This window comes from Pseudorca crassidens, chromosome 20 (genome assembly GCF_039906515.1).
Source record: "Pseudorca crassidens isolate mPseCra1 chromosome 20, mPseCra1.hap1, whole genome shotgun sequence".
Lineage (NCBI taxonomy): Eukaryota > Metazoa > Chordata > Mammalia > Artiodactyla > Delphinidae > Pseudorca > Pseudorca crassidens.
Genome location: NC_090315.1, coordinates 43,920,523 through 43,937,474, shown reverse-complemented (window position 1 = coordinate 43,937,474; position 16,952 = coordinate 43,920,523). Strand labels below are relative to the sequence as shown.

The 16,952-nt window shown below is 42.3% G+C and overlaps 1 protein-coding gene across 3 annotated transcripts in view; it reads right to left on the bottom strand.

The window, feature by feature from the left end:
• Positions 1 to 3,517: 3,517 nt before the first annotated feature.
• CTCF (CCCTC-binding factor) overlaps positions 3,518 to 16,952 on the bottom strand; it is a 49,336-nt gene continuing 35,901 nt past the window's right edge. For 2 of the 3 annotated variants that reach the window (XM_067718377.1, XM_067718376.1), the window contains 7 exons: positions 16,165 to 16,285; positions 15,425 to 15,574; positions 11,505 to 11,665; positions 10,793 to 10,975; positions 9,879 to 10,014; positions 6,152 to 6,313; positions 3,518 to 5,005 (listed from right to left, as the gene is read on the bottom strand). In XM_067718377.1, the coding sequence (XP_067574478.1) occupies positions 4,821 to 5,005; positions 6,152 to 6,313; positions 9,879 to 10,014; positions 10,793 to 10,975; positions 11,505 to 11,665; positions 15,425 to 15,574; positions 16,165 to 16,285 (1,098 nt within the window). In that variant the 3' untranslated portion in view covers positions 3,518 to 4,820. The remainder of the gene's footprint in view (positions 5,006 to 6,151; positions 6,314 to 9,878; positions 10,015 to 10,792; positions 10,976 to 11,504; positions 11,666 to 15,424; positions 15,575 to 16,164; positions 16,286 to 16,952) is intronic. The other variant, XM_067718378.1, reaches the window with a different exon arrangement.

The window sequence follows — 16,952 nt, the reverse complement described above, 5'->3', positions numbered from 1 at the left end:
CAAAGAGTAGCCCCCGCTTGCCTCAACTAGAGAAAGCCTGCGTGAAGCAACGAAGACCCAACGCAGCCAAAAATAAATTTTTTAAAAAAGTATCCAAATTGGAAGGGAAGAGGTAAAACTGTCATTATATGCAGATGATATGATACTATATATAGAAAACCCTAAAGACTCCACACAAAAACTACCAGAACCGATAAATGAATTCAGCAAGATACAAGATTAACATACTGGTTACACTTCTTTACACCAACAAGGAAATATCACAAAGGGAATGTAAAAAAAATACCTTTTAAAATCGCAATCCAAAAAATAAAATACTTAGGAATAAATCTCACCAAGGAGGTGAAAGACTTACAGGCTGAGAACTATAAAACATTAATAAAGGAAACTGAAGATGATTCAAAGAAATGGAAAGATACCCCATGCTCTTGGATTGGAAGAATTAATAATGTTAAAATGGCCATACTACCCAAAGCAATCTACAGTTTTAATGAGACCCCTATCCAGTTACCCATGATATTTTTCACAGAACTAGAACAAATAATCCTAAAATTCATGTGGAACCATAAAAGACCCAGAATTGCCAAAGCGATCCTGAAGAAAAAGAACAAAGCAGGAGGCATAACCCTCCAAGACTTCAGACGATACTACAAAGTTACAGTAATCAAAACTGGCATAAAAACAGACATATGGATCAATGGAACAGAGTAGAGAGCCCAGAAATAAACCCAAAGCTTCAGTCAATTTATCTTTGACAGCGGAGGCAAGAGAATATATAATGGGGGTTTCTCTGGTGGCGCAGTCGTTAAGAATCCGCCTGCCAATGCAGGGGACATGGGTTCGAGCCCTGATCTGGGAAGATCCCACATGCCACGGAGCAACTAAGCCCGTGCGCCACAGCTACTGACCCTGCGCTCTAGAGCCCACGAGCCACAGCTACTGAGCCCGTGCACCACAACTACTGAAGCCCACATGGCTAGAGCCCATGCACCACAACTACTGAAGCCCACATGGCTAGAGCCCATGCTCCACAACAAGAGAAGCCACCACAATGAGAAGTCCACTCACCGCACCGAAGAGTAGCCCCCGCTCACCGTAACTAGAGAAAGCCGTGCACAGCAATGAAGACCCAACGCAGCCAAAAATAAATAAATTAAAAAATATATATATATATATAATGGGAAAAAGACAGTCTCTTCAGCAAGTGGTATTGGGAAAGTTGGACAGCTGCATGTAAATCAATGAAGTCAGAACACACTCTCTCGCCATACACAAAAATAAACTCAAATGGCTTAAAGACTTAAACATAGACATGACACCATAAAACTCCTAGAAGGGAACATAGGCAAAACATTCTCTGACACAAATTGTACCAATGTTCTTAGGTCAGTCTCCCAAGCCAATAGAAATAAAAACAAAAATAAACAAATGGGACTTAATCAAACTTACAAGCTTTTGCACAGCAAAGGAAACCATAAAAAAACTGAAAAGACAACCTATGGAATGGGAGAAAATACCTGCAAATGACGTGAATGACAAGGGCTTAATTTCCAAAATATACGAACAGTTCATACAACTTAACAAAGAAAAACAAACAACCGAAGCTAAAAATGGGCAGAAGACCTAAATAGCCATTTCTCCAAACAAGAAACACAGATGACCATATGCACATGAAAAGATGCTCAACATCACTAATTATTAGAGAAATGCAAACCAAAACTACAATGAGGTACCACCTCACACCAGTCAGAATGGCCATCATTATAAAGTCTACAAATAACATGCTGGAGAGGGTACGGAGAAAAGGGAACCTTCCTACACTGTTGATGGGAATGTAAGCTGGTGCAGCCAGTATGGAGGTTCCTCAGAAAACTAAAGCGTAATTCAAAAAGATACACGCACCCCTATGTTCAAAGCAGCACTATTTGCAACAGCCAAGACACGGAAACCACCTAAATGTCCATCAACAGATGAATGGATAAAGAAGATGTGGTACGTATATACAGTGGAATACTACTCAGCCATAAAAAAGAATGAAATAATGCCATTTGCAGCAACATGGATGCAACTAGAGATTATCATGCTAAGTAAGTCAGAAAGACAAATACCGTATGATATCACTTATATGTGGAATCTAAACTATGACACGAATGCACTCATCTATGAAACAGAAACAGAATCACGGACATAGAGAACAGACTGGTGGTGGTGGTTGCCAAGTGGGAGGGGGGATGGGGGAGGGATGGAGTGGGAGGTTGAGGTTAGCTGATGTAAGCTTTTATATATAAAATGGATAAACAACAAGGTCCTACTGTATAACACAGAGAACTATATTTAATATCATATGACAGGGGTCTTCCCTGGCGGTGCAGTGGATAAGACTCTGTGCTCCCAATGCAGGGGGCTCAGGTTTGATCCCTGGTCTGGGAACGAGATCCCACATGCATGCTGCAACAAAGAATTCGCATGCCACAACTAAGGAGCCCACCTCCCACAACTATAGACCCGGTGCAACCAAATAAATAAAAATGAAAAAAGGGCTTCCCTGGTGGCGCAGTTGTTGGGAGTCTGCCTGCCGATGCAGGGGACACGGGTTCGTGCCCCGGTCTGGGAGGATCCCGCATGCCGCGGAGCGGCTGGGCCCGTGGGGTACGGCCGCTGCGCCTGCGCGTCCGGAGCCTGTGCTCCACAACGGGAGAGGCCACAACAGAGAGAAGCCCGCGTACCGCAAAAAAAAAAAAAAAAAAGAAAAAAAATCCTATGATAAACCATAATGCAAAGTAGTATTAAATAAAAAAGAATGTATATATAACTTAATCAACATAACATACTGTAAATACTTCAATTAAAAAAAATTAACAAACAAAAAACCTATAATTAGTGGCCAAAGCTTTCATCTAAAAGGGGCTTGCCAAAGGAATCTACCCAGAAATGGCCAACAGCAGCAAAATGGTATTACACTAATGCATAAACTTCCTAACACACTCCCTTTCCATCCTGCTTCCTAGGTGCTAACAAGCAGCTGTGCTATCTAGGACTCTCTCCCCACAGCCTGGTGGTGGCACATCTGTCTCCCTTTCAAATGAACTTCTCTAGAGCAGACTGGGCCCAGCTTCTCTCTGTTCCCCTTCACTTGGCAGAGCTCAATGTATTTTGATCCCAGCTCTCCTTGAGCTGAGATCTCGAGGCCGGAGATTCCCATCAGCCCCTTCTCCTCTAAGCTCTGTGACCCACCTGCTCTACCACAGGCAACCGGCTCTTCAGTTGGATCATGGGGCTGGCAGCTGTATACACTCACCTCTCTACTCACATACCACTTTTGGGGCACTGAAACTTGCAGCAGGATGCACTCAATATTCCATCACCTGCCAAGATCATCTCTCATTTGCTAGAGAGGAAGTGGTCATCCTGGAAACATAGCTTGCGTCTGAAGGGCGAGGAGGCCTGCACCGCCTGAGGCTACGCACACAGACCCCTCTGGGCCCCTCGTTAAGCAGGAATCACACAAGTTGGAGTGTTTGGAGCACTTGTTAATCCGTTATGATTTATTAGCTGTACAGCAGTAGATCCTCCTCCCCAGCTTTCAACCCCATTACATATTTTATTACAGGTCTCATGTTGGCGTCCTAAAATAATGAAAAATATCACACAGTACAGCTAAGTACAAAATGCATCAACCTAGAGTCTGATAGCTAACTGATGGCTCTCTTAAAAGCAATACACAGAAGAAAAAAGTGTTTGAAATCAGCAAGACTGAGGCTCTCTAAAAAACACATTTTAAACATGTGACAGTTCATGTGCAAGAATCACTTTTTAGTTGGTTTTGCTTCACATTATTATTTTTTGAAGATTCAAAGTTTAAATTACTGACCTAGTGAAATTTTCTGGCCCAGCTTTTAAGAGCTGCTGTGACCCACTCATAATCACCCTTCTGCTTTAACAGAGGATGTATAAAACACAAAATTCAGCTACAAACAAAGCAAAGAAAATGTAGATGGGAAATCATAACAAAGTTAATTGTACAAGGTTCAAATGCTGGCTCCATGGGCTGGAAAATTATGATCTTCCATGTGGGTGTCCGTCACTAGCGGGCAGCAGTCTGGGTGCCATTCTGCTACATGATTGTGATCCAATTCCTTGTCAACATTTACATACTACAGTCTGTGGAAACTTAATTTGCAAGTAATTAAAATGCTGGGTTTTCTTACACTGCACTTTTCAACCTCTTAATTAATGGAAAAGATTAAAATGTAAAAAAAGTTATTTACAAGCTTGACCATACCAGAAACTTTGCCAAGAAAGAGGCAAAGTCTTCAGGACAGAAACCAATCGTAGCATGCCAAACTACTGGTGTGCAACTGACTCCAAGCAAAGAGAGTCAGGGCAAAGCAAAAGCAAAAACCAGTTTAAAAGTCTAAGTCCTTCCCAAGTCTGCATTTACAATTAAAAACTCTCCTGGGAAGAAGACCATAGAACTCTGGGAAACCCAGTGGTGGTTTCTGGAGTGGTTTACCATAGCAAGAGAGAGGGTTCAATGTCTCTGTTTCCATCTAAGAAAACCAGTTAGGCGTCAACACTGTCCTCAGCACTTCACAGTAAACCCTCAGGGACTCAGAACATTCCATTATTTGCTAACATCAAACAGCAAGTTCTAGTTAAATCACATTTTTCTAACATCATCCTTGAAGTTTTAGTTCTCAGTATGTTTGGTAAAATGATGCTTTTCCCAAAGCCAAAAGAAGAAAGAAGGGAGAAAAATTAAGATGCGGGCCGTTTAAACACAGCCCAGAGCAGTCCTGGCAACGAGCGAGGCCCCGCCATCACCGGTCCATCATGCTGAGGATCATCTCGGGCGTGAGGTCTCCGTTGGGGGCGTCTGTGGCGGCTGGCTGGGGCTCCTCTTCCTCCCCCTCTGCGGGCTCTGCGTCTGGCTCTTTTTTGACTTCAACTATAATGTTCTCAATTGCACCTGTATTCTGGTCTTCGACCTGAATAATGGCTGTTGCTGGCAAAGAAGAGCATGAACAAAACAAATGCTCCATTAAAGCCCCCAAGGATTGCAAGGGTCTTTTCAGACTTGACACTAAATGAATGTCAGCAACACAGGAAAGCCTTAGATTCGATACAGAGAAAGTCAATCAAAAAGACCTAATAACCTAAAATGCGGCCATACACAAAGCCCCACTACTCTAGATACTATCAAAGAACAAAATGTTGACACTCCTCTTCATATGACTCCCAAATTGCGTATTAAAAAACTCATAAATTTGAGTTTAAATGTCATAAATTTGGGCTTCATAATACTGTGTGTGAGACAGGCAAAAACTAGGAATACTTCACAGAGTGTGGGATGTAGGTCCGTTTTAGAGATGACCCACCTATAGCAAAGAACCTGACATTTTTGAGTCTGACGTCCTCCCAACACCCAGGGCCCTCCCGCCAGTTCACTCACTCAAATGTGTGTAGGCAAAATAGTTCCCGGGATCTTTAGAGTCAACCACCCCATTGCAATAAGACATCTGGACACGGGGCTCAGGGAGCATGTTAAAAAAATAGATGAAACCCTGTATTTGTTAAAGAAAGAAAAAAAATTGCCAGCTTTTAGGAGATTCATGAATAGGACAGAGATCTGAGACCCTGCAGAGCCTGCTGTCACAAGGGCCACGTCCCGTACAGGACTGCTACGTGGTGTGACGTGGAGGGTGAACACCTCCTCTGTGTCCTCTCATAAATCAGGAGGCCAGCAATAGAATCCACCAGCCTGGATTTCTTAGGAGGGACAGTGTCAGCTCAGAAATTGCTTTTTCCCTCTATCTTTTAAAATTTGGCTGTTTTACGTTCATTACCACATCCATTTTGCCAGCTGACTATGACTCTGGTTGTTTTGTAAAACTCTCCCACATTAACAGTACCCACCTTGTAGAACATAAGTACCCTTCTACTCTGGATTTTCTCCTACTGAAACCTAACAGGCCTCTAGAGATGTTCCTCCGTAAAAACCAAAAAATCGCTTCCTGAGAGTTTGTTCCCAGTGTGACCTTAATTTGTTCTCATGGCTCAGTTCCCATCTACCCAAAGAATAAGGACCTGTCTGGCCTCCCCACGTGTTAGGAGAGGATGCCAGCCTGCTGTGCTGAGACAGTCAACTTACGCTGGGTCTGTTTGGGCTGGTTGGTTCTGCCAGGGGGGCGTCCTCTCCGCTTCTTGGCAGGTGGTGGGGCTGGGGTCACAGGCTGAGGCTCTGGCTCGGGTTCAATCTCCACGGCAGGCTCCTCCTCATCCTCATTGTCATCCAGGTCTGGCTCAGCATTTTCTTCTCATGAAATCAGGAAGAAGAGGTAGTGGGGCAAGGAGAAGAGTGGTGGAAGAAAAAATAACACACAAATAATCACATATTCTGTGAAGTCTAGTTACGTATTTATTTTCATCGTTAAAAGCCCATTTAAAAAATGCTTTCACTGGAATTTTTGTTATCAGTGTTAACAGAGTACACTGGTATTGATGCAGAATAAGCAAATCAACCCAAATACTATTATTCATATTTTATGTGGACTGGATATTACTTTTTTCTCTAAGCTTTAGATATCAGAATATTGAGTTTTGAATTCTTAGAGGCAACTCCACAATATGCCAGTTATATAAAAAAAACCCACAAATGGTGTTCTAAGTTGAAAATGAAACAAATGTTCCCTCTACCTACTACCCAAGGATAAAGCAGGACACTAAGCCTGATATGGACCCCTGAAGAGTGGTAGAAGGTGTGCATGCATGTCTGTGTGTATGAAGTTCTTGAAGCACCGTGAGGTCCTATTTACTAGGAAAAGCATAAGGCCAAGTTTTGGGATTTAATTTAATTCCCAGCTGTTCCAAACCTAACAGGTCATTCTTAACTCCCTTACCTTCTCCCGACTGCCATTATCACATAAAAGGAGAGGGAATTACTATAGAAAGAACACTGACGAGGAGCCTGATAATATGGCTTTGAGTCTCAGATCTCCTAAGTGTGTGACCTGGGACCATGACCACACTGAACCTCAGTTTCCTTGTGTAATCTCTAAAGCACTCCCAAGGATCACAAGGACTGAGATAATGTCTGTAATCGTGCTCTGTAACTTACATTCTACTACATAATCACAGTTGATTTTTACACTGTACATCACAGTTTAAAAATTCTCCATTATTCCATTTAGGCTTCATTAAGTAAGAGATATTACCCTCATTTTATAGAAATAGAGAGAAGCTAAGTGATTTGTAAGGCACAACTAACCACAGTTTGGGGCTGTTCTGCTGCCCACACCTATAGGCAACCAAAGAGTTCTTGCTACCCCTCCCCCATTGCCAAGGCACAAAATGTACCCCGTCTGCCTTCCTCCAAGAAATGCAGGCTACAAGCACACTCTCTTTCTCTAGCACCAAATGTTTAAATTTAGAAGTCTGTGGGTAAATGCCTGATCTTCAGGACAAAATGCCTTATTTGCCAAGTGACTGAAATCCTAAGTGAAAATGTGGGGAATGTACTGGTACGTGGCAGAGTGTCAAGGACGACACGCTTTCCTGCTGAAGTTATTCAAGCCCCCTATTGCCTAAGTTGGCCCAATGCCTAGAAAATTAAACAAATTCAGTCAGAATTGGGGGAAAAAGCACACAAAGAAGGTTAATAGGGTCAAAGGCTTATTGGCTGGGAGAGACTTTGGCAAAAAGCCTTTGAAAATAGCAGTAGACTCTGCTGGTCAATTTCTGCCGATGGCCAACAGGCAGAACTTCTGGGAGGGAACAAATATGACTGTGTAGCCTTCACCAGCCCAGAAATTCTGGGATAAAGAGACACTAGGGAGCTTCCCTGGTGGCGCAGTGGTTAAGAGTCCGCCTGCCGATGCAGGGGACGCGGGTTCATGCCCCAGTCTGGGAGGATCCCACATGCCGCGAAGCTGCTAGGCCCGTGAGCCATGGCCGCTGAGCCTGCGCGTCTGGAGCCTGTGCTCCGCAACTGGAGACGCCACAACAGTGAGAGGCCCACGTACCGCAAAAAAAAAAAAGAGAGACACTAGGTATGAGGTCCAAAACCAAACACTGTGCTGTACAAACCAGCAGTGCAGAAGACAAAAGGAGGAACTGTAGAAACCTATTAGGAACTGTCAATAAACTCTGCAGGTGAAAGATGCTTCTGGTAAAGTACAATTAGAGAATAGAACTGGTCTTGTTGGGAGATGAACCACAGAAATGAACAGGGAAGAACCATAAGAAAAAAGGGTATGGGACAATGTCTGTGAGTAGGAGGCTCTGCAATGAAGAGCAACTACAGGTATCCTGAAGCTCAAGGTTATCTGTGGATCTCTGCTGGTACTTGAGGCCCTCTGACATTCCTTGGCACCTCCCAACAGTCCACTCAATTTCTTAGGCAAACAAAGGGATCCCACAAAATTCTCAGTAGAGAGTGATGCGCTTTATAAAAATTAAGCAAAGTGACATTTTAAAAGAGGCATTCACTTCAAACCGAGTGAATGAAGATATTGCTTAAAATAGATTTTCTACTAAAAAAGGCAGCAAAAAATAAACTACTCTTATGCTTAGATGAATATTCTCCCAGAAACAGTTAAAGTTCTGAATAGAAAAGTGAAGTCTTTATTAAGATAAAAAAACAAAAGGGACTTTGTTATAGATTTAAGTATTAAAAACCTAGTACTGGGGCTTCCCTGGTGGCGCAGTGGTTGAGAGTCCGCCTGCCGATGCAAGGGACACAGGTTCGTGCCCCGGTCCAGGAAGATCCCACATGCCGCGGAGCGGCTGGGCCCATGAGCCATGGCCGCTGAGCCTGCGCGTCCGGAGCCTGTGCTCCGCAACGGGAGAGGCCACAGCAGTGAGAGGCCCGCGTACCGCAAACAAACAAACAACAAAAAAAATCCTAGTACTTTCATGAACAAGTTTGATAATAAAACCAATAAAGTAACATAAGTTCTTTAACACATTTTCAGAAATTTCATTTCCTTCCCCACTATTTCTACTGACAAGCAATGCAGAAGACAAAATGAGAACTCCTTAGAAATACATTAGGCATCATCTATAAGTGCATTCTCCAAAACAAAACCCCTCTACATCCTTTTCCACAAAAACCTTAAATCTTTAAGTCACAGATGTGACTTCTTAACTGGCTGCCAGTAGCCCAAGTATCCACATTATAAAACCTAACACTATGGAATAAGTTTGTATAATCAAACGTGATTCCTACATTACCAACACCTTTGTTTGCCACCCCTTTCATGAGTCTAGCACCACAACGCATATACTTTCTGTCTGGATTTCATGACTAACACCCCAAAGAACATCAATGGTAGGAAAATAAGCAAAGTTTTAAATTATAAATGGAGAGATTAAGGTAGGAAGAGAAAGGCTGACCTTCATGGATTTGATCAACACATCTCAAGGCTAGGCTGACACAGGCAGTCAAACCAGAAGTTGGTCAGGATGCTTAAGCAACCTTCTTCATGTCCATTAGATTCACTGCTCAAATCTAGACCAGCTTCCTAAATGTAAAAGCTATGAACATAGAAAAGAAACTCTGCTGGCCTTAGAATATCACTAATCTGAGTAAATTGAGTAAAGATATTAATTTTGCTTCGGCTTTAACTGAACATAATATATAATATCTTATCAAGCAATGGAATGCCATGAGAAAAAAAAAAGAAAAAAAAAGAAAATTTGCTCCAGGGATAAACTAACTGCTGTTGTAAATATATACACACATCAGGAAGATTAGAGGTTTAAAGGAAGTATGAGAGACCGGCTTATCTCTGTAACCCAGCATGTCCATATGTAAATACACTGGAAACTCTGCACCAAAACCTGCCACGTATAACTAACTCAAGAAACAAGTTACTTACCACTGTCAGAGGAGTCTTCCTTTTTAGAGCGCATCTTTCTTTTCCTTCCACGTTTACTCTTCTTCGTTTCTCCTCCATTTTCCCCTTCTACACCATCTGGACCAGCACAATTATCAGCATGTCTTGCCATGGTATTCTAACAAAAGGAACAAAACCCTCTTTCACATTACTAAAAAAGGTAAGATTAAAATTGGAAGTTCTCTTTTAGTTTAATAAAAAAAACAACCGGGGGGCAGCAGGTGTTGGGGGGGGAATCCTATTAAGTCTCAATGTTCTAGTATCTGCTAAATGTGTCCTGAACATACTCTCCCCATCAGAGGAAATGGTCTCCATCTGGAGGGGGCAGGGAGAGAGACAAGGGTGGGCAAGAGAGGAGAGTTGCTCAGAAGATGAGGTTGGATCCTCTGAGCAGGGGAGAATCAGACCAACCTCCCTGTCCTGTGCAGACCTGACAAACATGGCCCTAAGTGAAGATCCAGGACAGAACTGTTAAAAAAAAAAAGTACTGAGTTCCCAGGACTTCCCTGGTGGTCCAGTGGCTAAGATTCCACACTCCCAAAACAGGGGGCCTGGGTTCGATCCCTGGTTAGGGAACTAGATCCTACATGCCACAACTAAGAGTTCACATGATGCACCTAAAGAGCCCACATGCTGCAACAAAGATCCTGCAGGCCACAACTAAGACCTGGTGCGGCCAAATAAATAAATAAATAAAAATATACTGAGTTCCCCATCAGTGGAAGGGTTCACACATGGACAGAAAACCTCAAGGTGGGGATGACTGACCCTTTTCCAAATGACAGTTCATCTCTATATTTATAAGCTCAGTGGAAAAAACTGCCCTGCTTTGCAGTGGAAGCTCAAGAACGTGGTATCAAGAACTGTAAGACAGGAAGTAAAGTTCTGACTCTTACCCGGCGTGTAAATGTTTTCCCACACTTAGAACAGACGAAGGCCGCGGGGACAAAGTTGGGGTCATGATAGCGTTTGAAGTGCATGTCAAGGAGCTGTTTCTGGCGGAAGGTCTTGTCGCAGTGGCTGCAGGCATAAGGCTTCTCTCCGGTGTGGGTGCGCTTATGCATGATCATGTGCCTCTCCTGAAAGAAAGTGGGGTGGGGAAGGTCTCAGAGCCTGTCCTAGGGCTGCTACCTCAGCCACCATCTGTGTGCGTGTAGCTGACAAGACCTTTCTCTCCCAAGGGTCTAGGCTCAAAGCTGCTTATTGAGAGGATAAAGTTAACCATACTGGGGTACAAAACTGCTTCCCCAAATCCTAGGACAGATACGCTCACTCCTGCTGGGCTGCTTCTGTAGATCACTCCCAAGCATCAGGCCCCAGAACCAGATTCTTCCCTTCTCTCAAGTCCGGGACTTACTTCCCATGGTTTTGAGAAAAGCTAGCAGTCTGCCTGGAGCAGGTGGAGGGTAGGGGAAGGTGTGACTGAATAAAACTGTCAGTTGGAACCAGACATGATACAATCGAGAAGCAGGACCTTCGGTGACAATCTCATAAACCACGTTTGAAAATATCCTTAAAAATAGTCACCATACAAGGTATATAAAAACCCCCTGATAAAACCTAACAATAATGGGACATCAACCGTTTTCTAACTATGAAAGGCTCTACCTGTCTGCAAGCGTAATCACACTGATCACACTTAAAGCGCTTCTCGTTCTTATGTGACTTCTGGTGCTGGATGAGGGCATAGCGCTCATGAAACACAGCATCGCAGTATCGGCATTTCTTGCCCTGCTCAATGTAGGAATGCTGCTTTCGCAAGTGGACACCTGAAAGCAAAATAGAAAGCGCGGTCCAACTTGTGAAAACACAAACAAGCATTTCAAAGAGTTAAGAATACATTTCTTTCTGCTTCTTAAAATAATTACTCTGGCTGTTATACAGAAAATGAATAAAAAGAATAACAGACGTGGGGAGACTAGTTGAGACGTTGAAACTGGATAGGTGAAAGAAGGTGGTGGTTTGGATAAAGGAGATGGCAGTGGGTACGGAGGGAAGGAGAAGAACTAAGAGTGATGAGAGACCTAAGAAGTTGAATCAACAGGATTGAGTGACTGGCCAGAGAGTGAGGAAGAGAAAGGTGGGTATCAGGAATGACCTCCAGGTTTCTGGCTTGGAAAACTGAGCAGATGGTGGGGCCATTTACTGAGACAAGGAATAGTGGAACAAGGCTGAAGCCCAAGCTGTGTTTATCTCTGGGGCAAGGGAGTAAAGGGCTTTTAGACCTTCAGTTTTGGACATGTTGAAGTTGAAATGCCAATGATATCAAGTAGGGATAGGGATGGCAAGGAATAGATGGGTACATAAGCCTAAATCAGAGGACAGATTTGGAGCAGGATTTGAGTGAGACCAAGAGAACTGATGAAATCACTAAGGCAAAGAAAGAAACAGTATGGGTCATGCCTTAAGAAACCTAACAGTTAAGGCCAGTGAGAGGAAAAAGGATTAAAACAAGAGAAGGCTGAGAAGGAACAGTCAGAGAAATCAGAAGAAAACCAACAGGATGTAGTGCCATGAAAGCCAAAGGAAGACAGTGTTTTAAGGAGGAGGGTGCAGCCCGCTATGAATAATGATGCTAAGAGATCAAGGCAGATGGGGGAGTTGAACGTTTCCTGCATTCTGCAATGTGGGGTCACTGGTGATCTTAGTCAGTCACTTTATAGAGTGATGGGTATAAGCCAGATGGGAAGGAAACTAGAAGCTGAGGAAGAGAGGGCTGTGAGGGATATAACTCTTCATGAGCATTGGCTAGAAAGGAAACAAGAGTTAAACCTAGAAGGGAAAGACTTTTTTTAAAAAAAGACAAGAGAGATGAAAGCACATTTGGAGTTGAGGCGAAAGATTAAGGAGTGAGAACATGAAAATGAAGGTAAAGATGCGATACCTGACCACGGAAAGGCTGCCAAGAACACAGGAGAGTGGGATCAGGGCAAAGGGACAGGCCACAGACAAGAAGAGTGACACAAACTCTCTAGTAGCAGATGGGGAAAGAGGATGAATGCAGGTAGATTTACACATCTGATAACAGGAAATGTGAAGTTTCAACCTGTTGCCTTTATTTTTTTGTGAAGTAGGAAAAGAGGTTACATACTGAGACCACGGAGGCAAAGAGAAAAGGGAAGGAAGATCAGAGGTTTAAAGAAAGTTAACAATGATTTATTCTACTCTGTCATGGAACCTCCCACATCGCAGGCACCCAAACATTTGTGGAATGAATGAATGAATGGACAAACTCGCTGAGGAGAATGCGAGCACAATTGATGAGGACAAACAGCTGGATTATTCAGGAGCCCAGCTGCATTTGGGATCATGAATTTATGGTGCTACCAATCTGCTCAATCAAGGTGATATCACATCAAACTTAAAGAGGGCCAATTCTGGGGAATGGAAATAAGGTAGGGGAAAGGGATGGCTCACTTTTAACTCTCTACACATGTTCACTATATGAAGGCCTTTTATACACACATATGTTATTCCAAATAATTTTTAGGCCTCAACTTTCCCCTTCTGGTCCTCAGATAGAGACTTAATAGTTAAAGACTTTCTTTCATACATTCTTATTAAATACTTACAATAATGATTCTGTAAAGTAGGAATTATTCTTATACCTCAGTTAAAAAAAAAAGACTTCGAGCAGTAAGTATTTGAAGGTGAATCTTGACTCTGGTAGGTCTGTCAAGATTCTCCATGCTTTCCTGTGTCCCAAAAATGATGAATCTTAATTATTGCATATTAGTGTGAAATCAGACCTGCTTTGGGGAACACAAACTTGTTTGGGAATAGTTTTGGGAGATAACTATTATTTGACAGCTCCTAGGCAATTAAGTGCCTCATAAAGGACTTGTTATGCAGGGTCTAAGGGGTTTCATGCAAGTATAAAACACTCAAGGTTTTTATTCGCATCATGAAAGTGAGTAACTTAAAAAAAAAACTAAATAATTCAAACAGGGGCCTAACAGCTCACACACTGCCATGAGATATTACTGGTTTAGGTTTTAGTTTCTATACAGTGCGAACAGTAAAACTCTTTCATTTACCTGAGGACAGTACCTCTTAATTTTTTCTAACAAAGTCCTTTCAAGAGCAGAGTAGGATGAACACATGACCCACTGGATCTTATGTGGAGCCCAAAGTCCTCTACTTCAAGCTCACAGTTTCATCTTAAAAACGTTAGTCAGTCTACAGTTTGTTCAATATAGTCATATTAACGTAAAAATGTTTTAAGACACCAGCTCAATTGGATAACTTTACTCAAAACCTTCTGAGTATAACCAATGCTGCAGAAAGACAGGCCAAGTTTATGCTGTGGCTCAGTATGATCCTGATATGACCTGGGTACTTATGTACTCCCCTGTGTGAGAAACAGCTCTAGAGGGTTCGAGAGGACTCAAGTCCAGCTTTGCCACTCATAAGCTGTGTTGTGTAGCTTTGGTCAAGACATCTGTTCATCATCTATAAAGCTAGAATATACCTTGATGACTTCATATGGTAGTTGTGAAGATCAAATGAGTAAAGAAGTAAAATAAAAGTAAAAGACAACCTGGAAAGTACAATTTATCTAAGTTTATACTATTATTATTATTCAGGGAGCAATGAATTTTGGATAAAGAACAGACTGGGGCAATATTTTTCTCTCTTTTAAATAATAAAAACGAAGGGATAAATCCAGGTGACCTTATCTTTAAGAATATGGGTCACAGTATGGGACTTCCCTGGTGGTGCAGTGGTTAAGAATCTGCATGCATGCCAATGCAGGGGACATGGTTCGAGCCCTGGTCCAGGAAGATCCCACATGCCGCAGAGCAACTAAGCCCGTGAGCCACAACTACTGAGCCTGAGCTCTAGAGCCCACAAGCCACAACTACCGAGCGTGCATGCCACAACTACTGAAGCCTGCATGCCTAGAGCCTGCGCTCCGCAACAAAAGAGGCCACTGCAATTAGGGGCCCACGCACCGCAACAAAGAGTAGCCCCCACTCGCTGCAACTAGAAAAAGCCTGCGCGCAGCAACGAAGACACAACGCAGCCACAAATAAATGAATAAATAGATAAATAAATTAATTTTTTTAAAAAGAATATGGGTCATACTAAAATTTCTACCACCAAACTCTGCCTCTATATAAACTCTAGTTTAATTATGCACAGATATATAGCTATCAACAAACCAATAAAAACAGTCCCATTACCTAAAGTACAAATATTGTGAAAAAAACCTGAAGTCAACTGACCTTAGTTCGAATCATACTATGTCACTTCTCTATTTGGGGGCTTTAATTATACTGTTTTCTCTCATTACAGCTGCCATTAATTTATAGATGAGCTATAGTCAGGGAAGAATCTTGTAGCCTAGCTTCAGTAAGAGAAAGAAGACAGAAGAAAGTATCACTAGCACCTAAGCAATGACTTTTATTAAACAGCAGGCCATTCACATTCACAAAACTTACATGAAGGAAGTAATTTGTGATCTCCATTATTCTCACAAATTTGTCAAAATATATTTTTCATTTGCCACTAGTTAATTTACTTACCCAAATCACTTTTTCGGGCTATGACAGTGTCACAGTGGGGACAGTGAAATTTGGCCACATTTTCTGTGTGCTTCTGTAAAATGTGCATCTTCATGGTACCACTTTGGGTAAACCGTGCATGACAAATATAACATTCGTAAGGTTTTTCCCCTTAAAAGGAAATACAAAATGAACAACTTAGATGAAATAACTGAATACTATCATTTAATTGGAGGGTAATCCAGGTGGCAGATGTGCTAATCCACAGAGAATCTACAGTTCTTAATTTAGGAAGGATGAGGCTCAGGCCCACTGCCTGGCTCATGCCTATCTTCAGAGATGGAAAAGAAGTCCCAAACTATGGCCACCACCTCTGCTTTGCCCAGCTCTGCCACGGAGTCCTTCACATTTTAGTAAGAGTAGTTCCTACAGCAGTACTTACCTTTGGGGGAAAGCAGACGGGATGACAGGAGGACCTGCAAGATTTTCTTTTTAGGAAAAGAGAGTACTCTGGAAAACTGACAAGTTGGGTTACTTACGTAACCTACCCAGACTTCTTCTAACAGTAAAAACTTTCCATTCTCCAATGTATATTCAGAGCAATGAACTCCAAGGATATGCCAGAGAAGCATTTATCAATTATATACTACTCTCATGCCAGCTTCCATTCGGGTAACTAATAGGGGCATGTGGTGGTTCACAGGGTCCCACGGGATCCACTAAAAAGCGGTTCATTAATACGAGGAAGGGAGAAGTCCTACCTGAATGGGTTCTCATGTGCCTTTTCAGCTTGTATGTGTCCCTGCTGGCGTAACTGCATAAGCTGCACTGGAAAGGACGCTCTCCAGTGTGAGAGCGAATGTGACGTTTTAATTTGCTGACCTGAAACACAAAAGCAACCGAACCTCTTAAACTTTCGTTAACATAGATTGTGACATGAGAATACTGTGGGTCAGGCACAAAAGCTTATTTTTTGGACACTGCAGTTCATAATACAGAAGAAGTCTAAAAGACAGTATTTCTTCCTCCTCATTATTTCTAACTGTTGCCTCTCAAATCCCTATCATAATCCAAGGGAAAAGGGTAAAATGGATAGGGGCATAGATGAGTCAAGATGGGCTATTATTAACTGTTAGGCTGGGTGATAGGCACATGGGGGTGTATTATACTAGTCTATCTACTTCTACATATGTTTGAAATTTTCCATAATAGTTTAAAAATAATCCATGCTTATTTATGGATCAATTTTCTAACAAATTTTGAATCCAAGTTAATAAATGCATTAATTCCCTTAAGTCTCTCTTCCTATCATCAGCACTTCCCTAACAGACCAGGCACCAGGGGCCTCTCACCTTCCTCACTATGGACTTATGCTTTTCATCTTTCATTAAGTACCTTTCCAACAGAACAGTGACTTTCAAACTTGACTCTAAGAAGTGTTTTGAACACTAATGTTTCCTTTGAAAATTTTAAAAAGTGTTCCAATTTTTACATTAAAATCTCCCTGTATTTCTAAGTGCTATATAGTCAAATTCCACACACTGTAAGG